This window comes from Cryptomeria japonica, chromosome 10 (genome assembly GCF_030272615.1).
Source record: "Cryptomeria japonica chromosome 10, Sugi_1.0, whole genome shotgun sequence".
Lineage (NCBI taxonomy): Eukaryota > Viridiplantae > Streptophyta > Pinopsida > Cupressales > Cupressaceae > Cryptomeria > Cryptomeria japonica.
The window spans coordinates 93289113-93316252 of NC_081414.1; the positions used below are offsets into that span (position 1 = coordinate 93289113).

At 36.9% G+C, this 27140-nt stretch overlaps 1 protein-coding gene across 6 annotated transcripts in view; it reads right to left on the bottom strand.

Annotated features, from left to right (window-relative positions):
* The window catches only part of LOC131042116 (uncharacterized), a 137552-nt gene that overhangs the window by 73085 nt on the left and 37327 nt on the right, over window positions 1-27140 (bottom strand). For 3 of the 6 annotated variants that reach the window (XM_057975430.2, XM_057975432.2, XM_057975433.2), the window contains exons 2-12: window positions 24868-25262; window positions 24489-24714; window positions 24145-24369; window positions 23729-23817; window positions 23523-23618; window positions 23338-23429; window positions 22942-23167; window positions 12052-12236; window positions 11433-11632; window positions 10253-10585; window positions 9973-10074 (exon numbers count right to left, since the gene is read on the bottom strand). In XM_057975430.2, coding sequence (XP_057831413.2) covers window positions 9973-10074; window positions 10253-10585; window positions 11433-11632; window positions 12052-12236; window positions 22942-23167; window positions 23338-23429; window positions 23523-23618; window positions 23729-23817; window positions 24145-24369; window positions 24489-24714; window positions 24868-25127 — 2034 coding nt within the window. In that variant the 5' untranslated portion in view covers window positions 25128-25262. Of the gene's footprint in view, window positions 1-9972; window positions 10075-10252; window positions 10586-11432; window positions 11633-12051; window positions 12237-22941; window positions 23168-23337; window positions 23430-23522; window positions 23619-23728; window positions 23818-24144; window positions 24370-24488; window positions 24715-24867; window positions 25263-26457; window positions 26667-27140 lie in introns of all 6 variants that reach the window. The other 3 variants (XM_057975431.2, XM_057975435.2, XM_057975434.2) reach the window with 3 other exon arrangements.

Consider the following 27140-nt stretch of genomic DNA (forward strand, 5'->3'; position numbering starts at 1 on the left):
TGCATTTATGCTTATGTGATTGATGTATACTTGTGTATGTAATCAAAAGAGCCGAGTTTGATGATGTTATTGCGTCTTTAAGGTGTACTCAATAAAGGGTGTCTGAAACAAGTTTTAAATCTTTAAAAATCTCTAAATTTCTTGAGTTTTTCAATTTCCCGAGTCCAACCGAGTTTGGAGCCGAGTCTGACGCCGAGTCCCGAGTCCGAGTCCGAGTCCGAGTCCTGTTTCTTTGGATGGAAGCCAAGGGGATATCTTTGATTTGGCTTAAAGTAGAGTTGCCATGTGACATGGAATTGCACAGGGTGCGATTTACGACGTTTCATTTTGGCCCCACTTTAGCGAGCATATCATGAAGTGTGAGATAAATTAAAGGGAAAAAGTTCAGAAAATTATTTCGAAATACAAAGGGGAAGCAGAGTCCACTATATGTGCGGAGTTGCCCCTAGGAAGAGACTTGAACCTTCATGAGATATTGCTGAGTTGTATCATCACAAACATGTAAGCTACAGACAAACGTGTTAGATGAAAAGTGAAAATTTAGATATAAAAATGATTTACAATCAAACACAAATTACAAGATAGTGATCATTGAGATAAAAGATAGTTAGATTATGTCATATGGCTAGCAAGTTGTGTTATGCTAGATAGCCATACGATATGGCAACATGTGACTGCTACAAACTACATTATAGGACAGCTACATAAGATATTAGAGATTGATTGGATAGTGGTTTGGCCCCCACAAAGGCAACAAATAAAATAAAAGATCTAAGATAAATATAACTTGAATGCAAATATGTTAACCCCTCACAATTGAAAAATAAATTGAATGAATGATTCAATAATCGGATGATCACATTGAACGATATACACACATATATAGAGGTTACAAGACGATGTTCTATAATTAGAACATAATGTTAAAGTAAAAGATTAAATAGCTAAAAGCTAAATTAAGCTTAAAAGCTAATTAACTAAAAAGAAAAAGCTAAATGCTAAATAAAGCTTAAAAGCTAATTAATTAAAAAGAAAAAGCTAAATGCTAAATAAAGCTTAAAAGTTAATTAACTAAAAAGCTAAATGACCATTAAACAAGGAACTAAATATAGGTGACTAAAATATAATTAAATATTCTAATACCCTCCCTTAATGGTCATGCTATCTATCACACCAAGCTGCCCTCTAAATTTGAGAAACTTTGCTGGGCTCAAGGACTTGGTGAGGATATTTGCAGTCTGATCTTCTGTAGGAATGTACTGCAGTATCACTGATCCATCTTCAACATGCTGGCGGATGAAATGACAATGAAGCTCCACATGCTTTGTCCGCTCATGGAAGACTGGATTTTTGGCTAATTTTAGAACCCCTTGATTATCACAAAACAAGGGAGCAGGTCCTGGTTGAGACATTTGCATGTCTTCAAGCATCCTACGTAGCCAAATTGTCTCACATGCTGCCTTAACAGTTCCCCGATACTCTGCTTCAGTCGAGGAAAGAGCTATTGCCTGTTGCTTCTTGCTGGTCCATGTGACTGCACCTGTACCCAAGCTGAAAACATACCCAGAGGTTGACTTTCTGTCATCAACACAACCTGCCCAATCTGAGTCTATAAAACCAACCGGCCTAGGATCTTTGCTTCTGCTATACAGAATGCCAAAATCAGGAGTGCCCTTCACATATCCAAGCACACGCTTCGCTGCAATCCAATGTTCAACTTTTGGGGCTTACATGAAGCGAGAAAAATAGCTCATGGCATAACTGATGTCAGGTCTAGTGGCGGTGAGATAGATGAGGCTGCCCACTAGTTGCCTGAATGAAGACTCATCCACTACAGGTGAATCTGATTTGGCTGATAATTTGAGCCCTATCTCCATAGGTGTAGATGCAAGTTTACAATCTTGCATTCGAAACTTATCTAGTAAGCTCTTGGCATACTTTGACTGAGAAATGAATATGTGGCTATCAGTCTGCCAAACCTTTACACCGAGACAATAATGGAGAAGTCCCAAATCTGTCATATCAAAATGCTAACACAAATTTTGTTTGACCTACATGATCAGATGTATTGCATTGCCAGTAATGATGAGATCATCAACATAGACTACTATAAATAGAATATCATCACTAGTATGTTTGACATACAAATTGGGATCTGAAGGACTCCTCTGAAAGCCTTGATCAATCAAGTACTTATCAATTTTGATGTACCATGCACGAGGAGCCTATTTGAGGCCATAGAGTGCTTTGACTAGTCTACATACCTGGTGTTCCTTATCGGCGACCTTGAAACCTGGAGGCTACGTCATGTAGACTTCTTCCTGCAAATCACCATTGAGAAAGGCACTCTTGACGTCCATTTGATGGACTTTCCATCCAAATTGAGCTGAGAGAGCGAGGACAAGCCTAATGGTACTCATCTTGGCTGTGGGAGCAAATGTCTCTTCACAGTCGATGCCCTCCTTCTGTGCAAACCCTTTTGCCACCAACCGAGCCTTGTACTTATCAAGACTTCCATCAGCTTTATACTTGACTTTAAACACCCATTTGCAACCAATGGGCTTCTTTCCTGGAGGAAGATCAAACAATACCCAAGTGTTGTTTTTCAGAAGACTATGTTGCTCTGCTGCCATAGCCTTTTCCCATTCAGGTACACCTTTAGCCTCTATATATGTTTGAGGCTCATAAATACTGTAAATGTTGACCGTAAGAGCAAAATTAACTGTGTGTTGTTGGCTCTTACCTCTAACGGATCTACCCTCAATGAGCTCATCATCATGAAGATCACCAATGATCTTGGCCCACCACTTAGGCCGGAGAGTAGAAGTACCAACATCTGCTGCAGGATGAAGAGTGCCTGGAATATCTGGAGCAAGCTCCTCTAGATGTGGATCAAGAAGATCTTGAGGAAAGTCAGGGGGTGCAATGTCATGCCTTGGAGACCCCACAACTTCAGAGTCAACTAAATCCCTCCCATCAAGTGGAGCTAAGGGAAGACGAACACCCATACTTAAAGCCTTTGGAGGGTGATCCTCAGTGCTCAAATCAGGAGAGGAACGCTGAAAAGGCCCTCTTTCTTCATTAAATACTACATCTCGACTGAATATGAGGTGATTAGTGTCTATATCAACCAGCCGATATGCCTTGTGGTTGTCACTGTAGCCGATGAACATCAATTTCTGACTCTTTGGATCCAGTTTGGTGTGTGTGGCATCTGGAATCCAAACATAAGCTATAGAGCCAAAAACTTTCAAATGACTGATTTTGGGCTTCCTGCTAGACCAAGCTTCCTCTGGAGTCATCTTCTTAACGGCCTTTGTGGGAGACTGGTTCAGAAGGTAGACTGCAGTGAAGACCGCTTCCGCCCAAAAGTGTTTTGGAACATTTCTATGCTCCAACATAGACCGAGCCATCTCAGTGACTATACGGTTCCTAAGCTCAACAACACCGTTCTGCTGTGGGGTGTAAGGTGTGGTAAGTTGATGCTTAATGCCATGTGATGCACAAAAGTTGGTGAACTCTGTAGAACAAAATTCCCCTCCATTGTCGGACCGAAGAGTGACTATCTAACAGCTAGACTCTTTTTCCACTAAGGCCTTAAACGTTTGAAACATGGTGAACACCTTTGATTTCTGCTTAAGAAAATAAACCCACATGCGTCTGCTGAAATCATCAACAAATAATAGAAAATACCTACATCCAGTGACTAATGGAGTGTTCATGGGACCACAGATGTCTGCATGAACGAGTTGCAAGACCTTGGATGCTCTCCAAGCGTCTCCATCTGAAAACGGAGTCCTATGCTACTTTCCAGCTTGACACGCTCCGCAAACTCCATGATTCTGAGTTTGAATCTCAAGTAATCCTACGACTAGATCCTCTCGAATCAACTGAGAGAGATAGTGGACATTGAGATGCCCATATCGTTGATGCCAAAGAGTGCTGATGGAAGTACTCCTAGCTGCCATGGCGAGCTCCTGAGAACCAGTAGAATCAACAAGTCTATAAAGACCATGATCCTCAATACCAACTGCAACTGTAGTGCGAGTCTCCCTGTCAACAATGCTGCACTTGTGCAACCCGAAGACGACATCCAGCTATGGTGAATGCTACATAATCTGACAGACTGACAGTAGATTGAGCTTCATACCAGGTACAAAGTATACATTGAGGAATATTAAATCCCTCCCACCAGATGAAATCTGAACGTTGCCCTTGCCAACAACAGTATACTCTTCACCTCCACCAAAGATCACTGAATCAATGAAAGGCATGTACTCTGTAAACCAATCCCGACGATGTGTGAAATGTCGAGAGGCTCCAGAGTCAATGTACCAGGCTGATGATTGAACATCATCAGAGGAGGTTTGGGCCATGAACGCATAGAAGGCAGATACCTTCTGATCAGGATGCGTGGCAGAATTGGCTTTCTGCTTGGACCCTCCCTGTTTGGATTGCTGGGATGCTATCAATTTCCGGCAATCTTTCACCAAATGGCCATATATATGACAATAGAAACACTGTAAGCTCTTCTTTTTGGAAGATTGTTGAGGTTGACCTTGACCTTGTCCTTTCTGCTGGAAGGACGGAGCTTTACCCTTGTACTTATGCGAAGCTGAGGCTGTGAAAGCCTATTCAGTGGATGAACTAGCGCTGCTTCCAAACTACTGCTTCCATCGATCCTGTTGTAGTAGCTTGTTGCAAAGATCAGGAAACTTCAAATCAACACTAGTAGAGGAGATATTGAGTGTATCAATGAAATGCTCGTAGGATCTGGGAAGGCTTTTCAACGTGATCACTACCATATCCTCTTCCACCATGGTTCGGCCTATAGCTTCCAACTGATCACGGATGTCCTTGATCTTTGTAAGATGTGCCTGGATAGATGACTTCTCATCCATCATGATAGAAAACAACATATTCTTCAGAAAGAAAGCTCGGCTCTTGTCGAACGTTTCATGAAGATCCTTCAAAAGATCCCAGATCTCGTTTGCTGTTTTACCTGAAGGCACTTGTGGGAGTTGATCATCTGTGACGGAGAGTTTGATAAGCATAACAGCCTCTCGATTCTTCACATCATGTTTGTCTTGATCATCACCTGTTGTTGTTGGACGAGATTCCTTGCCCAAAACAAGCTGATCAAGGCAACGATACTCAAAGATGGTAAGCATACGCTGTTTCCAGGTGTTGTAGTTGCAGCCGTTGAACTTCTGACTATGTTCCAACATGATGTTGGTTAATGATGCCGTCACGGAAATCGAGGTTTATCGAGGTCAACTAAGTGAAAGCAAGAGACAAAAGAATTTGATTTTTAAAAAAAATCAGAATAGAAACAGCTGTTGAAAAAACTGAAACCCTATAGGAGAATTCTGGCACGAATTCCAAGGCACGAATTTCGAGGTTTGGAAGAAACCCAAAAATTAAAATTTTCTGCACACTTAAAACAGCATAAATGGTGCCAAAAAAAACAGCAAAAATCCCAACGTCCACAGAAATAGCAGAAATTGTGAACTGTTTTTAAATTTCAAGGCAAATTTGCTAGAACAAAAATCGAGGCACGGAAAACGAGGCACCCAGAAAAATATGAGACCAACCCAAAAAAGCTCTTGAAAAACCCACCAAGAATCTGAAAACAAAATGCTGATCCGACGGCTCAAAAATCGAGGCACGAAAAACAATTCACCCAGAAAAATCTGACGACGACCCAATTGAGCTCTCGAAAAAACCACCAAGAATTTACAATCAAAATAAAATTTCGACTTGAACAGAAGGGTCAAAACCCTAGTCGAAAATTGCAGAAACCCTAGGAAAATTTTCAACCTGCAAAAAAAAAACTGTCCAGGAAGAGAAAAAAATCTGCTTTTAAAAAAAAACAGTTTTAAAAAAAAATCTCTTCAATAAAAACTTCGAAAAATTTTAATAACAAAAATTTTTCGAAATTTTTAATTTACATGCTCTGATACCATGAAAAATAAATTGAATAAATGATTCAATAATCGGATGATTACATTGAACGATATACAGACGTATATATAGAGGTTACAAGACGATGTTCTATAATTAGAACATAATGTTAAAGTAAAAGATTAAAGAGCTAAAAACTAAATTAAGCTTAAAAGCTAATTAACTAAAAAGAAAAAGCTAAATGCTAAATAAAGCTTAAAAGCTAATTAATTAAAAAGAAATGCTAAATGCTAAATAAAGCTTAAAAGCTAATTAACTAAAAAGCTAAATGACCATTAAACAAGGAACTAAATATAGGTGACTAAAATATAATTAAATATTCTAATAACAATGACATGCATTGCACAAAAAGAACGAAAGTCATTCTAAGAAGAAGCGATGTTGTGTCATGTCAACATAACGAGATGTTCCCATGAAATGTGACCTTGCAACAAATGACACATGATACCCACAACATCAACAAAAACACAAAGAGAAAGGAGGATCCAATTATTCGATGTCAGAAGAACTCACAACACTGAAATTAGATTATGTATATGTATCTATGTATGAGTTACTCATCATGGTCCCAAAGTTTACGGATCTGAAGAAAGGCACATGAAGACAAAGATAAAATAAAAACACTTTGCATAGTCTCTGAATCCCAAAAGTCAAGATAGACGGATAGAAGAAAGATGATTAACAAATAGAAGAAGGGCACGACAAATAATCCCCTATTTCAAAGTACCTACAGAGTAACTCGGGTCCTCCAAGAGAGAACAAACATATAAAAACAGATATCACCCCTCATAACCAAGTACCTACGGAGTAGCTTGGGTCCTTCAGAAGGGCACAAAGACAAGCACGGGAGAACAGAGATAGGCACATGCTAATCTAAAAGGTAAGGAGAGTACCGTCCTAGAAATTGCCCCCATTAGATCATCATCCTCCCAATCTTGATCATACAAAAAGGGAGGATGAGCTCGAAGAGGGACAAACGTTGGGGCAGCACTAGGCATCTCACCAGCAGCAAGAACCAGGGATGATGCAGCCTCAAAATTCTCATCCAAAAGCTCCTAAAAGGCAAGAGTGAACGACCATGTAAAGATTGTAGACAAAATCAGAATAGCCTCTAAAGAGTCAAACAGATGCCTCTCCAAGAAAGAGGCAGGTGACTCGACCCGAGGCAGCGAAATAGGAATTCCACCACCAGCCTCTAAAAGAGGAGCAATAACAAACTTAGGAGAAGGTTGAGCCTCCTCAACAACAAACAAAAGCAGAAAGTCGCTGAAACTGATTTCTGATGACTAAACTCCGGAATGGGGGCTTGCACTTAGGTTGTTGCGAAGGTGAAGACCTCCTATAAACTATAGCAGGTCTGAGTACCCCAAGAAAGTTGCAATGAAGAGGCATAGGCGAAGCAAGAGGACCAAACAATGTTGCACTGGATACAACATGTGTATTCAACATGTCAATCAGCTAGGAAAATGAAAGGATATCTGAAAACGAGGTGACAAGCGGTGACTCCAAGGACAAAACAATGAACACCTGTACCCAAAATGGCCTTCCACAAAACCTCTACCAAAAATGCATCCCCCTATCCTTTCCCATCTCCATCACAAAAACTTGGTGTAAGATAAATTAAAAGTCATCCTTTAAACACATAAGTTGATTTTTTTGTTGATAGGTGCATTTTAGTGGTACCCAACACTCTTACAAGATTTTTGATTTAAGGGAGGAATCCGATTCCCGTGGAGGTGACAAGTACTAGAGAAAAAATTGCCAAAACCATTGGAGAGGCTTCGTGCCATGATTTTAAGTCCACAAGACCATCATGATTGACCTAATCGATTGAGTTGGGTTAGAATTTGCTACAAGCTTGGAGAATGATCCAATATTTTAGCAGCAAACAAAAGAAAAAAAAATTATAAAGTTAAAGATGGTGATGAATACCAGATTTCTACTACAAAAGAGAGAAGGCCAAAAGGACAACAATGATGACGACCATGCTTTTGTTAAATGAGAGAAAATGTTTCCCAAGTCCAAACGTGATTGAAAAACAAGATATATGTCAAGAAGAGGTCCATGCCACACTTCTTGTGAACAATCTAGTTTGTACCTATTCATAGATTAAAAAAATATAGTAAAAAGTTGTATATTTGTGCCCTAGTCAATGTTGTACTCCAAATTGCACTCCCTGTAGCCATAGAAGATCATCCATGACTAATTCAATTCCATACAATTCATCATGTGAGGTTCATGGTCAAGTTGCATGTGGATTTGAGCTCTTGACAAAAGCAACTCTCCTCACTTCTAATTTTACAAAACTAGTGAGGCCTTCTCTAAGATCCTACAAGAAAATTAAAGACAAATACGATGGACCAGGGTCACCCTATTATTTGTCACTAATTACACCTAGCTCTAGCTTACTAGACTTACAAACCTAAGATCTCAAAGCAACAAATGTATCACTCAAAAGATGCAACATTCACTCTTAGATTGCTCTCTATGGACATATCAAATATAGTCTCCCAAGAATACTTGCAGTTTGATGGAAACATCTAAACCAAATATATAATTGAATATGTTAGCATATTATATCAAATTGATTAGTTACCTACTTTAGACTAGTGCCTTGTGACAAGTCAAATATTAACATAGTATATGAATTGCTGAAAATCCTACCTCATTCAAGCCTACCTAGAATCCAATCAGTCTAGCTACAATTTATTCTAAATTAAATTTAAGGAAATAGGTGAACATGAGCATGCCAAGAGATTTCACAAGTCTAACTGTGTTTTCACATTGAATTCAACACCCAAAGATGGAAGCAACGTCAAATAAAGAAAATTTCTTAGGAATGCATGTATTGATCCATCATACCCCTTATGTTAGTCTAAAGTCTAAAGAGGTTTTACATTTGACTAATAGGCGTTTCTCAACCTAGGATATTCTCCTAATACCAGAGTAATGCAAGTCTAATAAGAGATTAGCAAATGTGATCCCGTGAGTGCTAAACCATTCAACCCCAAAAAATACAACAGTCTATGGAGAACTTCATCTTACCAAGTGGATTGAATGCTACACTAGACTAATAAAGAATCATATAATATGCAATATTGAAAAGAAATAATATGGTCTACAAAACTTTTGAATAGTTATTTAAGATTTTATAATTTATAATTTATAAATCAAGCAAAAAGTGTAAGATGGTTGTTAAACTTTTTTTTTCTTTGCATTGAAAATTACGTACGGAACAATTTAACAGAAGTTAAATTTAACATTTTAGGATTAAAACCAGACTTTCTATAGTTTTCTTTATCGCAAAGTTATATGGTTCAAAATGAAAATTATTCTTTACATCCCTTATTAAGTTTTACCTTTTCAGGCTTGGAGCTCCAATCTATGGACTCTCATGCTACTCTACAGGTTGCTAACTACCACTCCTATATAACATAAGAGATTCTAAACTTCTTTTTCTTTTCTTTTTTTAATATTAGTTTATTTTGGCCAAATATCCAACAACATTATGCTCCACCATCCATCAGCCACACCTAGATGTAGTTGTAATTCATGCTTCTATGCATTTCCATGCCATTAAATGCTTGAGTTATTAGTGGATACCAATAGAAATTCTCTCCCTTATTCTCTGCATCAGCAGGTTCATTTGGCAGGCATCTAAGCACATAATCTTTACTTTTTCACGCAAGTTAATCTTACACACAAATGGTAAAATTTAAGGGATATCACTTCTCTATATTGCCTAGGCCCTTGACGGTTGCTTTGTCTTTGTTCCAGCTTTTGCTCATCAAATTTTGAAAAACATTTCCAAGATATTAGGAGTATATATTTTCAATATAGCAAACAATCTTGTGTGTATATGATGATCACCAATGTGCTTCAATATCTAGCATATCAAAGATCAGATCCCTCTTTTATGTACTTCGAATTACTGTTTCAAAACACTGGAATTATCAATGGGTTATGAGTTGCAGCATACAGCTGTATGTATGCACAGTAAAGGCTCACCTGTGGAAAAGTGGAAAATACCAACAAAAAATATATAATGCCTCCAATCACATCAAATTGCCAGTTCTTCTTACGAAACTTCAAAATATTGCCCAGTGCAATCTATACATGCCATGAGAAAAAATATTAGAATAAAGATGCAAACCAACAAGTAAACATTTCAGGAGCTCTAAGAAGAAATTAAGACATGTTCAAAGAAAATCTAAAATTAAAATTAGCTATATAATGTATGTCCAAAAATAAAAAGAGATAGATAATGCTAGCCTTCTTGTTTACCTACCCTTTTTGAATCTTCATAACAAGGATAAGCTGCCTTATGCTCATAAGTAGCTCCAAGAAATTGATGGAAGTTTGAAAATACATGAGTGGGATGCAAAAATGCTCCTCCACAGCCATTGACAATTAAGTGTTCCACATAAACAGACTTTGATGATGGAAGAGCAGAGTGGCGCATATAGTGATGCAAATCTCCAGCTAGTCGAACTCGACACTTACCTTTCAAATGGTCTTTAATCAAGTGAGAAACATTATTTCCGGTGCAGACACTCCAGTACCAATCAAGAAGCCAATTAGGTTCGTGGGTGATTATAATTACTCGATCACTTTCCTTAACCTGTAACAAAACCTTAAGTTATTCTTTTCAAAAAGATGATAAAAATGCTTAAATTGGTAGAGCCAAACCAAGCATATGGATATGGGAGTGCTAAGTGTGTTGTTGAGAAAGAGGAACTAAAAATATATGATTGCAGAAAATTAGATATAAAACAACTATATGTATTTGTTAGTGCTACTTGTACTAGTGTGATAGATAAAATGAGTGTATTACATATATGTGAACTCTATAGCAGTCACCATCAACCGTGCCACATGAAATCTATTGTTCTCATAGCATGTAGCATTTTCCACCCAAAAAAAAAGTTAAACAAAAGGAGGTATAAGAACGACCCTTTAAATCCTAAGGCTTAACAATTTAGGAGAGGGTTCCTAATATATCGGCCACAGCTTGTCAGGATTGATTAATCAAAAACCAGGGCTCTGACATACAGACTGCAAAGTAGCTAAACCAAAGGTATTCATAACTAATTTCTTAGCTTGGCTTGTGTAAGGCTGACAGTGCCAATAACCAATTAGATTGGATCTTAAATATGGAGATGACTGGAGAATGCTGTTTTGGAGATACCCACATTTAAAAAACCTTACTCTGTTTTTATTGTTATCATATTGTATAAGTAGTTTCACAGAGTCAATATTTACAAGAAATTTCCTTTAGTGTGTATGACTGCACACACTCATGTACAATAAGCAAAACCTAGCTAAATAGATGGCAAGTATTCTACGTAAAACAATCTCATCTTCAAATGTTAAAAACAGTTTCTCAAAAGAAAAGTTGAAATATCCTTCCAAGAATTACCTACAATTACAAAACTTTCAGTGAATAGCATTCCCAGAACTGGACAAACCTGATTTTTGACTAATTCTGTGAAAAACTTAAACTGATAAATATCAATATCCCCATGTAAAGCTTGATCAAATCCAAATATCCACCATCCATGAGGAAGCTGCAGTGCAAAGTAACTTCTTTGTTGAGGAAGAATCCAACCACCCAACCAGCTCTTGTGACATATATATCTCATAAATGTCTCCAATCCATCAAACCAATCTGCATGGTTATAGAGAAAGATAACAACATTGCAAAGGAGGGCAGATAATGTACACTTAAACAATGGTATAAAGGGAAAAAATGATACAAACTACTTAAACAGTTCTCAGATTATTACAAGGAGCAAAATCCTTGAAACATCTAGAGGTTGTTACAAAGATAAAAAGCAATTCTCGAAAAAGGGAAAAAAAAAATGAAATGCAATTGAAGAAACAAAGTCAAACTCGTTGATCCATTATCTCAAACAGTTGCAACTTGCAAACTTTCTTTTAAAACTCAAACTGCATAAAAATATAAAATTATTGGTGTATCCTTAACAGACCAAACAAATAAATTATCATGGCAAGAAATCAAACAAAACAATCTTAAATCATACAATAAATTCATTATGACAGGAACTTTGACCAGGATGTACCAACCATGATTGCCAGGAATAGCAAAGGCCTGAGGTCCTCTGTACTGTCGCAATGAATCTACACCAGCAGGCAATTCAGGTTTATATACAGCTATATTTTCAGGCTTGTAACAAGCTGGCGGTTGTAGAGCAAACTCAAACGGACAAAAAAGTCGGCGCTCGTATGTAAATGGGGAAGGATTAGGGTAGCTGTTTCAACAAAGAGACATGTTTGAGTTGTGATTTTTTCTTAAAATCAGAATCATCAATAAACAATCAGAATGATAATTTAAATTTGGAAAGAGAAATGCCATTGATAGAGACCACTTTTTGGTACAATATATTATAAATCATATTAAGTAATTGGTCCTCTTTCACAGAAATGATATACTTGGTGTAGTAAGTAAGATTTGATATTTTAAACTAATTTATTAATAAAAATTCACTAAACAACAAATATATTGCAAATCATGTTAACAAATCTAATGCCTTTTAAACCCCAAACACAGAATTATTTGCTAGGTGTACAAATACAAATTTGAAACTTCCAATCCATTTATTGAGAAATTGCATAAAGAAACAAAAATTATTCATTTGTTCATATTCCTCATATCGACAAAGAAACAACCCCGATGGTGGTAAACCATTGACTCTATCAAGAGCATTAAGGAATTATTATCAATTAAATTTACACCAAGACTAATAAGATAACTAATAAAACTTAATTCAATCCCCAATTTTGTGACAAGAAGCCTATTTAGAGTCTTGCCAAGAATTTCATCTGTTTCATTTCAACCAAGATTTTCCTTTTGGAAAATTTCCATGCTTTCTCTTTTCTTTCTTTTGCCAAGAATGTATTTTATGTTACACTGCAAAACAATATAATCATATGCATAAAACTACTCATCAGTATAGTACCTACAATGAAAACTTCTACACAACATAGGAAAGAAAAACCAACATTTCTTTGGCTTGTTTGTTGGACACAAAGTGCTATAACCACCAAATGCAGTTCGTTGGTTTTCTCCGGCAAGTAGAATCATATAGGCAGCTAAGGAAAATTGAAAAGGGGCCAAAAGACAACAAAAGAGGATAGAACAGGATAACCAAACTCTGTTAAAAAATTAGTATTCAGAATTCAATTTCAACAAACATGTCATTCTGCTTGATTTTTCTCAATGAATTCATTGTAATTTTGCACTGCTTTAATTGTTTCAAGGGTAAATTTCTTGCTTTTACATTATGTCAACTCAATGTAAATTTAGTTAAAAAAAAAAGCAAACCAAAAAAACTCATGTTGAAGTGAAGAGATCCATCGGAAGTATAGTTACTAAACACACCATCTACCAGGTAGTTTTCCCAACTCCCAAATCAGGCAGGCCTATCATACTGTATTTGATTTCGCCCTCTTTTTCAATTTTGATAACTGCCTAGAGATGCATTCTATGGCTTCGATGGAGTGGACTGCTCTCCCCGCATAAAGAGTACTTGTGTACTCCAACTCTTCAAATTGTATGGAGCACTCCTTTATTCAATGACCAATAACCTAGCAAATCTCACAAAACATCTTTTTCAAACAGTTACCTTTTGTGCACCCCTCAAATTTGCACTCAGTACACCATAGTTCAATAGCTTCTTTGTTGGTTTATTTCTCCATCTTCAATTCTTTCATCATTTGAAGCATGTCCTTTTGGAGTGCTTGTATTGCTCTCGATTCATTGTCTCTCTTGTCATCCAAACTTCTTTATTCCTCTATTTTTCTTTTACTACACAAGGACATCATATCTTCACTTTTTATGTCCATCGCACAATCGTAGGCTTCAGAATATGTATACCTTCAATGAACCACTATTTTTTAGACCGTCAGCTGGTTTAGTTTCCAATTTTACCAACAATTCTTCAAGTCTGATTATAAGATAGTACATTTTTGTGCATACCCTATTTTTTATTGTAAATTTCTACTACCATTTCATTATTGTCATAAAGCAGTTTAAAAGAAATTAAACTCTTCTTTGAAAGCCTTCTTTGATCTCTCCCATGTATTTATGGAGGCTTGGTCAATCACTACACCTCGTAAGGTGGCTGGAAAAGATTGTAGCCAAATTGCTTTATCATCTTTCCCATTTGCTATTCAGATTGTTTCACAAGTCTTACATTGCCTAACGAGATCCTCCAATCCATTGCCTATAAACTTGGCTGACTTTTGCTCGTCTCCACTAGGACCTACCATGGTTTTATTCTGAAGCAAACCTAGAGCTTAGAATCTGCTTGCTCGAGAGTTTTGATTTGGAAGTTCCGGTGCTTCTCTCACACTTTTGGCCACATAGGAATCCTCAATTCTTCCCTCGGCTTCAACCTTCCATGCATTTCTTTCACCTTCAAATTGTCATTTATACACCTTCGCTCGACTTCAACGTCTTCTCCTTTGATTGACGACCTTTCAATGCCCCAAATGCTACTCTCAAACAATTACTACTGTGATATTGTGCCATTGATGTCATTAGTTCTTTGTTTTGTTCGATAAGTGGATTTGTGTGGCATTGTTGTCTATATGCTGGCACATGTAAGTTCTTGTCAGTTTGTGTGCCTGAGTTTAATTTGTGCCACCTGTGTGGTCTCTTTTGGAAGTTGTTGCAGATCTTTCTTCATCTTGCATTGCAGATTTGTGTTCAGTCTGTGCCACCTGTGTGGCTTATTTGGAAAGTGTCTGGTGTATGTTAGAAAGCTTCTGTAACAGTGCATTTGCCTTCAGATGTCAGTTGGCAGTTTTGGAAGAATAATATTCTCTGTGTTTTTGTCAGAGGGCAGTTATGACAGTATTTTTCAGAATGCTCAGAATGCGTTTTTTTAGCTGTTGTGTGTTTCCGAAAGGTGGTTATTCTTTCCACTTGTCACTTTTTTTTGACTGGGCGAATTTGGCCAGGTGACATTTGGTATATCTCTGTTGGGATTCGGGAAACATTTTTCTGAGAATTATGATTAAATGCGTTGTTTTTTTTTCAAGTGTTTCTCTAGCTGCATATACAGAATGATATTTGAGTGAGTCTGGAATTAAGACGTTTTTGGAGAAAGGTTTTGAACCTTCAGTCTTGCTGTATGTTTTTTGTGTGAAAAAAAAATTTGGATGTATGGTGAAGGAATAACAAGTTTCTCTAGCTGCATATACAGAATGATATTTGAGTGAGTCTGGAATTAAGACGTTTTTGGAGAAAGGTTTTGAACCTTCAGTCTTGCTGTAAAAAATTTGGATGTATGGTGAAGGAATAACAAGATGGTAATCCTTTTATTGGGTATGAGAGAAATATGAAGATGTTATGAAATAGGTTGAAAGCTTTTGAAGTTACAGTGGTTGTGAGATTGAAATCTTGCAGTATGTTTTTCATCTCTTGATGTATTCCTACTATAGCTGAGTGTGTGTGTGGGGTAAGTTTATCACTTCATGAAGACATGAGAGTGTTGTAAAAATCTGAAAGGATCTTGAAAGCAAAATGTGCTGAAGTGTAAGGTGAATATGGAGGACATTTCATCTGTCATTAGTCTTATCTAGGGCAGAGTTTTGGCGTGTGTGGTCATTCTTCTACTAGGCTCAGCTTGTGTCTCAAACATGGCAATGGATCCTCTCACCGCCTTAGTGTGGGGATTCTTCATGATATGATCAGATTTCTGAGTCAAAATCTTTGTGCGTAATGATCAATAAGTTCTTCTGTTTATTTCTGTTGTCACTGCTAAATATTGATAAATTTTTTGAACCAGTGTGTAAAGGGAGTTTATCTTAGACCTGTGCATTATTTCTGCTATTTGTTAGAACTGGGGATGTGAAGCGACTGTGATGCTGTGTGGGTGTAGAGACTGGGTGAAGCTGTAATAGTGAAGTTGATTCCTTGAAACCATATGTATCTTGTTATCAAATGCTGGAATAGACATCATAATGAAGGAGTAAATTGTGAAGTAAATAAAAGTGAAGGTACATAACTGAGAAAATTAACAGCAACCATAAGGGCTGTATCATTTCTCAATCTGAAAAATTTCTTTATTGTAAAGGTTGGTGCCTTTGTTGTTTAAGGTTGAAGCCTTAGGTAGTAAGAGTGGGTGCTATTTGATGTAACTAGGTTGGAGCCCATCCTAGATAGTGAGTACCATGGTTTTTTACCCTATTGGGTTTTCCATGAGATAAAAATCTGTGTCTCTGTCTCTCTATAGTTTCAAGCTTTTACTTTTTGTTTCAAGTAGTTAATCGTGTAAAACACTGATTCACCCCCCCTCTCAGTGTTTTCTGTTTGCCTTTCAGTAACTTCATCTCCCAACTTCCCTTGTCTGGAGAAGGTTGTCTTGACTTTTCAACTTAACTACATTCTTGGGAAGGGCTTCGACTTGGCAATCATCCAGTTATATTTTCCTCAAGCGTGTCTCGTAATCTTCTCATTCATTCCCTTTGCTCGATGATCCTTAAAGATCGCTTGATCTCATGGTCTTGATCTAAGGGCATGAATCACTAAAATATGACTCGATTTCTTTTAACTTAAGGCAATGGTGCCAAATGTTTACTGGTGATAAAATAAAACATGAATCAATAATAAAGATGACAATGCATACTAGATACAGGAGTAAAATATATCTTTATTTGCACATAAAATTACAGCCAGGAATTGGAGTTGATCCAACTAAATCATACTACTTTACTTGATACATAATCTATTTAACGGACCCGACGGTTGCCAAGAGGAACGCAGCCATCAACCAACCAACATTTATAACTACCCAAAATCGTTAAAGAACAATCAGTCAAATAACCAGTATTATCAAAACATAATAAAAGACATTGTATGCTGACTACAAATGTAATGAGGATCAGTTGGGAGGGTCAATTGGTATGCGAATGCATCTAATGAATTGCAAATGCTTTGTGATTATCATTCCTTTGTTTCATGTGGGTATTTGTAGTTTTGGTTATGGATTATTAACTATGTCTATTACATACAATATAAATTTGTGATTATTTGTGAATGCAATCTAGGTTTGATGATGCTATGCAAGTTTTATTTCCATCCTCAATGCTATTCATGACTATGTTGCCCAATGGAGTAAGCATTGGTCTACATTGGTGAAGCATCAATCAATCCACCATTCAATTGTTGATTGTAACTGGGTAGAATGCGGATTCCAATTGCCTTAAGGCAACATTGGAATCCGCCAAGGGCTGGGCCCTTCTCTCCCTTCTCACACACCACTCTTAGGGCTGGGCCCTTCTTCTCCTACACACCACTCTTAGGGCTGGGCCCTCTCTCTCACGCCAACATAAAATAGGGCAGACCCTATCCTCACGCCACTTGATGTGGCTTTATAAAAACATGCTAAGGAATAATAATAAATAAAATAACAGCAAATTCATTTCTTAACTTTTACTTAATTCTGTGTTGTGTGTTCATTTTGTACTTGTGTGTTGTGTGTTCATTTTGTTCATTTCTTAACTTTTACTTAATTCTGGAAATTCCTAAGTACTAACAGCAATTCATATAATCTGGAAATTAAGTTAAATTCCTATTTTCTGAGTATTGAATTAATCTAAAAGACTAAAATCAACATCAGTCACCTTCCATCAGGTTAGTTGTAGTAATAGTATAGATATGCATGTTGTTCATCAATCTAATAAGACAATAAGGGAATAGTTTCAATCTTAATGGATAAATGTTTAGACGGTCATGTCTAGAATGCTTGCTATTGATTCATGGATGTATAGTTCTTTATCAGGCTCTCACTATCATTGCTTGGTTAGTATCTTCATTGGTAAGTATACTTCACTCTCCTTGTAAACATTCTATGTCACCATCATGTGGTACTTCATTATTAAAAGGTATTAGTACTTCATCATCTATGATCTAATTGAGTTTTGATCATCAATTGAATGATTCTATACTAGTTACATAAAACTGACTTTTTCAATTGAGTATTTGGTATCATGAAGTGTGAAGTGTTATGGAAATTAATGATATACACTATATCCTCAATTGTTGACTTCGAATTGTTCTAGTTGATAACTATCGTACTTTTGTGAGCTAATTGTGGACTCCATTAGGTCATACTAATGGTTGAATGCATGTACTCTCAAATCTGTGTAAACCCTGGTGAGGCAGAAAATGAACATGACTTAACCCTTATGAGTTTCTTTGTACATCCTTCATGAAAAAAAAATTAGATTTTTGTTATAACCTGTATGGTGATGTACAAGTTTCAGGTTGTATGTTACAGGCTAGTTTTTTAGTTTGTGTCACATAAGTATTGTCTCAGCATTCTATGTATCATTGGTTATATTGTTAAAGGGATGCATCTAACTTATCATGAATGTTGTGATCCTCACCCAAGGTCATTTTTATATAACCTCATATAGTAGGTGATGTATGTCGAGGGCCATGGCCATACTTGCATCAGAAATCCATAAGCTTGGATTGATGTGGCTTCAGAGGGAGCTTTGAAATAAGGCATAAGGATCTTCACACTCATTTAGAAGAAGTTTAAAGATATGTCATGATCATAATTGCGCCATGGGTCCAATTCATAAAAGGTGAAGTTGACATTTCTCATCCTTGTTTATGAATACTTATGATACTATGATGCTTGGCTATCGGTCTGATGTTGAGGATTAAGAGGGAGCCCTATGATCTTCAATAAAACTCTTGGTATGAAAGAGTACTTGATAAGCCTAGGGTTTTGTAAAGATTCTAACCTGTTCCTTAAAGTATCTGAAATGCTAATTCTGATTCCTTATGTGGATGATCTAACTCTGACTGATAAAGATAGCCTCATGATTTAATATAAGAAAGAATTAGCTCAGAATTGAGATGGAAGATCTAAACCTAAAATGCATTACTTCTAGGTTAGAAGTGTGGCAAGGATCTAATGAAATTATTCTAAGTCAAGTTTTCTATTGTTATGTTAGAATTAAGGATTGTAAACTTATATGGAAACTAACTTGAAGAAGTTGAGTATGTCTGCAGCCAGCAATGATCTTGCAGATTCATCTGAATAGAGGCAGGTTGATTGGTTCAGATTGGTCAAAAAGTGTTACGGACAGGGAAAACACTTCAAGCATTCACCCGCTGCGATCTCTTGGACCTACAGGAACAGTCCTCAGTTGCATTGAGTATTGTTGAAGCTAAATACATTGTTGCAAGTGTTGCATCAAGAGAAGCAGTGTGGTTTCTCAAAATTCTTGTTATGTTGTTTTGATTTATTATCAGGGTTGTATAGAGATACCTGACAATTCAGTGTTTTATGGCAGGACAATCCTGTGTTGCAAATGTTCTCACCAAGTCTCTTGAAGCTTGAGTACTTCAAAAGATAGACTTGGAGCTGTGGAGAACACCGCCTTGATTGAGAGGGAGTCTCAAACTCAGTGATACATTGTGTTGTATCAACCACCCTTTGTGGGCAATGTAAGGTGGTAGTGTAATCTTCTCAGGGAGAAGAGTAATTGTTACCATTCTCTGAGGGCAATGTAAAATGGTAGAAAAGATTCTCTCCACCCTCTGCGAGCAATGTAAGGTGGATCCAGTCTATGCTTGTGTGCGAGCTGAAAGACTATGTTATGTAGTTTCATTCTATGCTTGTGTGCAAGAAGGAAGACTACAATATTCTGATTATGTTTATTCCATTCTTTGCTTGTGTGCAAGATGGAGGATTATGTTTATTAGATTCCATTCTATGCTTGTGTGCAAAATGGAGGACTATGTTTTCATTTTATGCTTATGGAGGACAATGATTATGTAACTCCACTCTATGCTTGGGTGCAAGATGGAAGGTTATGATGTTACATTCTTCTTTGGGAGAAGACTGAAGTAAAGACAATGAATGATGGATATGCGTGATGGATGGCATGGAAAGACTCCATGATGTGCATGAATAATTGTGTATGTATTCATGACTTGCAAGTGTGCATGATAAAGTTTTGAATTAACCCTCCACAGGCAGTACAAGATGGATACTATGGGCTACTATTTGTGGCTACTTGTTGTGATCCTCTCTAAGGAGTATTTGAAGTTGACAGCTAAGTTCGGATTACAATTTAAACATTGTATGTATTACTTAGGGTTGGGTCCTAATCTTGTAACCTGGTTGTAAGATTATCCTTCTCCCTAGTTAAGAGGGAGTGTTGATTCTAACTAGGTAGAATGCGGATTCCAATTGCCTTAAGGCAACATTGGAATCCGCCAAGGGCTGGGCCCTTCTCTCCCTTCTCACACGCCACTCCTAGGGCTGGGCCCTTGTCCTCCCACACGCTACTCTTAGGGCTGGGCCCTCCTTCTCCCACAGGCCACTCTTAGGGTTGGGCCCTTCTTCTCACGCAAACATAAAATTGGGCAGACCCTATCCTCACGCCACTTGATGTGGCTTTGTAAAAACATGCTAAGGAATAATAATAAATAAAATAAAGGTTAAGGTTATATTATGCTAAGCCGACTTTAGAGGTTTATACCTAGAGGAAGATATATATATATGAGTTCATCAAATAAAGTAAATACATTTATTCACATCACACATACAATGCGATCTGCTCTGCTCCTAAATGTGATCTGCCCTCCTACACTTGGCGAATATGCTCCTTGGTGAACTGCAAGAACATTTAGCTACATGCTGCTTCAGCCTATCGAAGTTATCTTCTGCTGGTGGATGTCTTGATCATCTACAACTAGGGCATCACTCTACATCACCTTGGCAACTTGCTGTTTGGACAGCAATCAGAGATAAAGTGTTGTAATCAGAATATTGTATTTAAGGCATAATCAGATCTGAGGATCTTTCTTGCTGGGTTTTTCCTCCTAGGAGGTTTTCCCAGGGTACTTGTGTGTTGTGTGTTCATTTTGTTCATTTCTTAACTTTTACTTAATTCTGGAAATTCCTAAGTACTATCAGCAATTCATATAATCTGGAAATTAAGTTAAATTCCTATTTTCTGAGTATTGAATTAATGTAAAAGACTAAAATCAACATCAGTCACCTTCCATCAGGTTAGTTGTAGTAATAGTATAGATATGCATGTTGTTCATCAATATAATAAGACAATAAGGGAATAGTTTCAATCTTAATGGATAAATGTTTAGAGGGTCATGTCTAGAATGCTTGCATCTTTGCCAATATGTATGCAGTATAAATGAATACATCTAAAAGAATTAAAGAAATTGATAATTGTAGGGTGCACATACAAGATGCATCAGCTACAAGAGGTTATTGCAACCAATTTCACTCGACCTAGTGACAAATTTTGGGTGAGTATGCAGTTTGGGTATGGTTATTGTAACTTTAGTTATTCATTTTGTTTGATTTAAATGTCTATTAAGGTAACATCTTGAGAACGCACTACTAGGTTTGAGAACGCGCTACTAGGTAACATCTTGAGATTACCCAGTCTCATAGCTGAGCCCAAAGCGCAAAAGAGATTACCCAGTCTCATAGATGAGCCTTTAACCATCGTAATTCCATTGATGAGCCTTTGTTTACCTTGTTGATGACAAATCCTTAGCCTTGAAGGTTAAAAAGCTGTAGGATTTGGAGGAGCAGCTTTGGGACCTAACAAGGCCCACAATTCAATACACATAACCATGATCCATGCTACAACCTTGTCTATTATGCTACTACCTATCACCAAAGCCTCAGCAATGAGAACACAGCCATGGAAGTTTGGTCCAATGCCTTACCACACACTACCGACCAAAAACAACCCATAAAATGTGAAAAAAACCTCACAAAATTTACTCTTTACCAGCGAATGAATTTTGCCCTAAGTCACAAGTTTCAGCAATTTTACCTACGTATTTCATGCATTACTAAGTATTGCTTGCTGCATGTTTTTCTAATTACACTCAGCCCCAAGTAATATTGTAAGTTACTCACAGCTGATATTAGCTCACAAGTCAGGCAAGTTATCACAGTATTTTTCAAAAATTGTTTGCTGTAACAAGGAAGAACAATCCATAGTGTCCAATTCACCATGAGATCTAACAAGTGAGGTTTGAAGAGCATGCTATCTACAGTCATTGCCCACTTTTACATGTGTTTAGGAAGAGGGACCTGTTAATACATTGTTTGTCCCACACTCCTCATTTGGGAGGCAAAGCAAGGAAGGGGGGAAGAGCTGGGGAGGACAAGTTGAAGTATTGCATGTATTTCTAGAGGGCACTACAAATCATTTCTTCTCAATAAGCTGTGTGATCCATTGAGTTTTACTAAAACAAAATTTATTATTAAAATTTGGTCGTAGTTAAATATTCACCACACATAGGCTTTGTTGATTTCTCATTCAACTAAAATCAGACCTCCCTTGGTAAGTTTTGTGGAAAGTTTACATCCCATTACAGGAAAACTTACGCTGATACACAAAGGCTCTTTGTGATTTAATCCTAAATGTAGCATGCCTCGAAGCACGAACACCAAAAACCTTAGATGAACTTTGAGATCTAATTTGAGCCTTTAGATACATTGTGACTTAGAGAAAACAGATTAACAATTGTGTATCTTAGCTCATAGATGCTTACAAGCTATCTTAACAGTTTAAACAGCCCGGCACAAGTTCTCAATGCTTGGATTTGATGACAGTAAGATCTAATTAATGCAGTCATGTAAAAGAAATGTCTAGTTATAAGGTTAAAATTATATTCAATGGCTAACATATGTAATCTACATTGTACAGTCTTGTGCAAATAAAATCCAATCAAAAAACTGTGAACCAGCTCACACACAAATCAGCTAACCCATGTTACACTCGAGTCATTGGTTTCAACTTATAGATTCTCCAAGTATATAACTGTCATTATTAAAAAACACTGGGCAAGCAATAATTTGAATCATTTGCAGATATACTATGGAATAAATTTTGTTTCTCTGATTGATCTTAGCAGAAGTGAAAATGATAAAATCAACTTACGCAAGATCTCCTCCAATAAGAAGTAAATCTCCACGTGGAAGTTCTTTAACATTATCGTTATGGCTTACTTTAAGGGAAGGTTGAGCAAGCAATCGGGCGACACTGTATGTAGAATTCCCACCATCCCCAGTGTCTGCCATGAAGTCAAACCATAGTTCTTCTCTTGCTTTTAGATGATTAAAAAGAAAACCCTCCGTTATTTCATTACTTTGTGCCTTGGTCATTGCTGCCTAATCAAATAAAGCAAGTAAAAATTGTTAAATAAAACAAGGCCCAACAATTTAAAACATGGCATGTAACATCACAACTACTTACTACAAATGAAAACAGAATGAACAGAATATTGAATAACATAACAAGGTTACAGATTATAAAAATTAGATATATTGAGTAGACATGCCTGCATCATTCGCATATCAAAGCGTCCAAGAAACAATGTTAAAGATACCAATAGATCAAATGCTGTCTTGAACAAATCTGCCGATGTCCTGAAACAGCACACTCTTGTCATCTTGAACCACTGACACATGCTTCCTCACCAACAGAAATACACCTTGGAATTAATGGAACAGAGTACATACCCTGAGTACCAAGGAACCATGTCCAAAAAATCTGGAGCTGCAGATGCCTTCCGAATATCAGAAACTGATGCTGACTGAGGGTGTGTCAAGGCCCATCTGAAAATAAAAATTGAAACAGAAATAATGGAATTGCACAAAAATGAAGATTAACAAATGATACATTCCAAAACAACCAGCATCATAAAGCAATTTTCAATGTGACATACCCAGTTGACCTTTCAACCACATAATTTGCAATGTATAATCCTATAAATGTTGCCCACAAAGAAAAAATAGGTGAGATTTTGTCAGCTGACTGCAAAAAAAACTGAGGGTTAGTAAAAATACCCACATTGACCAAATTTTACTTAATGGTATCAGATTTCCACAATTCATAATTTTAATTGCTGTTGTTTCTGGATTAGACCATGTGTAAATTTCTGGATACAAAAACTCAGACACGGTCTACTCCAGAAATAACAATGAGTCAAATTTTATTTGTTTACTTCAGAAACATATTTAAGTTGTAAAGATAAGTTGTTACTTCAGAACAAAAAGTTTGTCCAAATCAGAAGTATGATTGCAAATTGCATGTACCTTCAATAGAGATAAGAAAGTCACCCCTAGATAGATAGGCACGTACCTGCCCATAAATAACCCATTTGGAAAATACAGGGTAGTCACTTGCAGATCCAACAGAGGCGAGCCAATTAGAGCAAACCTGCTCCTTCAATTCATGCACCTGTGGCCACCCTTTTATAAAGGTACCCACAACAAGACCAAAATCTTTACTTCCAAACGATTTTGTTCTAGTTGGGGCTCTATTGCCACAATAGCTGTAAAAAACACAACATGCTATACTTAAAACCTGCAACAGCAACAGACAGAATTAACTTAATCATAGGAAGAAAGGCTTGGGTTTCAATACGAAACATCTTATATCAAACAAATTAACTTCATCAGTTCCAAATAAATAATAGCTCTTACAACACTATTTTGCAGAATGGTAAGAATCTCAGGCCGCTTTCCTGCAAAGCGTGCAACAAGGCCCATATACCAGAGCACAAGAAATGTAATATGGAAAACTAAAAGAGCCAAGACAGAATATAAGAATAATGTCAAAAATAGAGACACATTCATTTTGATGTCAACTCCCATTGACTGCATGCTTGGTAAATGATACACACCAGCAACTAAAAGCCACAGCACATACCTGCGATGTGTAAATCCATTCCTTAGTTCGGACTTATTTTTAAGCAGGGAGTATTTACACAAAAATGACACTTATCCACATAGATATTATGCAATAAATTTTGAGCTTTGAATAACAAATAATTTACTTCATATTTGAGAAAGAGTGCAGTACCATCGACTGAAGTTTGAGTAACTTGGCTGAATGGTTCGTCCCAAGAAAGGAGAGGAAAAGAAATATAAAAAGCCAAAGAAACATGCATATATCGACCACCACTTTATATTGTTGTCCATCTTGTGAATAAGAGTTTGAAAGTTATCAACTGATATGAAGAAGAGGGAACCAACCACAACTGCAGTGATAGCATGCTGTGAATGTTCATGTGGATAAGGGTATCTATGAGTAAGTATTGTTGTCACCTTCTCCATTTTCATTTATATTCTGTATTTTCCAGCATATGAATCAATTTGATAAATCAAATTGAATAAAACTCGATGTTGCACTGTGGAACAGTAGTAACTGGATATAACTGCAAATCTTACATGATAAACAAGTACAAATGCAGAAGACTGCAAAATTAGAAAGTATGGATCAGTAGACTAGTAATTGATAGAGAAGTGCAATGGAAAAAAAACGCTTCACATACATAATAACTAGTGCATTAAACATTTTAGTAAATTTTAATTAATGACATAAGATCATGTTTAACAAGAAATTCTTGTCTAGACTCTAAAGTCTAAACAAAATAAAAGTAAATGGCACAATATAAAAGACAAGGTTGTATCACATAATCAATAATTAGATGATCAACAGGCAGAAACTTAAAAGACGGGTTGTTTCTCTAAATTTTACCAATTTACTTAACACGAATGCATTACAAGAAAATTGACAGAAACACTGTTATCACACCTTTAAAAGCTAGTTATCTACAGAATGTTAAACAAATCGACAATACATGAAGTCAGCAGTGTTATCCATCCAAATTAAGCTCATTAAAAGACAACATCTTCAATTGTCTCTAAATTGTTCACCCTTCACATCCACCTCTTCAGAAAGAGTTAGACCTACTTTATAGAACTATTGCATCTGAGAATTGTCAAATAAGAGAAACAAGTAAATTTTGTAATCATCATTCTTACTCCTCTCTAGACATGATAGTTTTTCTATGTAATCCATTCTGGAGGTGTTAGCAGAACCATTACCACACAAATATTTTGAAGAAAATATTATATGAGAATAACCTAGCAGCAACTGCCAATGCATCTCTGTCCATCCCCACTATATATAAGTTATGTTATTCATGAACTGACAACATAATGTGGCACCAAGCATTGAGCAACTAGGAAATTTACAACAGTGTATTCTACCAGTAGTAAAATTGATTACAGAAATTTATTAAGCTTTTACAACAGTGTTCTACTAGCATTGAATCTGGTAGAAGAAATTGCTTAGTTCAAACACGATCTTAAGCATTCCTGTACCTTATAAATTGTCAACTAAAACCCTGTTTTTCTTTTCTGTATTTATCAAAGGTTGTCACACCACTTTTCCAAGAGCAAGGGATGTGGAAAGGAGACAGATTTCCAATATTGCTAGGGTTCCTGGCCCACCCTAAATATGAAGGGACAAATGGGAAACAGCCATACACAAAATATTTTACAGCTATTTTATATAAAAACAATACAGAAACATCAAATATAAATTGAATTTACTAAGAATAACTGTGAAAGATTGGGGGCACTATCAAAGTTGTAATAAAGTTACCAGGTTCCTTTGAAATCCCTTCTCAAACCTATATGAGTTTGGTTCGGGTTCAGGTACAAAGTTGGTTCTCCACTGGGTTCGCCAAGGTCCCTCCCAGCCACCCCAAGTTCTTTGTGCATCATTCACAGGAGGATCCTGTGAATGAGGAGCCATCATTCACAGGAGGTGCCTGGGAGGAACCCCGGGCTAACTTGGGCCAAACCCAAGTGCTGCCCAGAAAAAAAGTTAATTATTTATAACATTTTTATAAACAAAAAAATGTCTACATATATAATTTTGCCCTGAAGTTACAAAAATTGTGAAAATGGCATGCATCATGAAGGTTTATGTGGTTTCAAAGGCCTTAATATGTGGCTGCCCCAGGACCCCCCAAGGGGGGCGCTACCCCTCAACTCCATTGGGGACATTGCGCCCAGATCCCCACAAGGGGTGCTGCCCCTCAACTCCATTGGGGGTGTTGCCCCAAAAACCCCATGAACGATGCTGCCCCTCAACCCCATTGGCATCTCCACCCCAAGACCACCTCTATTTATTAAGATCTCGTCACTTAAAAAACTTGATTACAATGAGAGGATGAAAAGGAACTAGGATCTAGCTATTGAGTATGTTGATATAGACGTTATTGCTGCACAACTTGCCAAAACATATCTTTAGATGAGGCAGCTGGTAGTGGAAGTAGCATT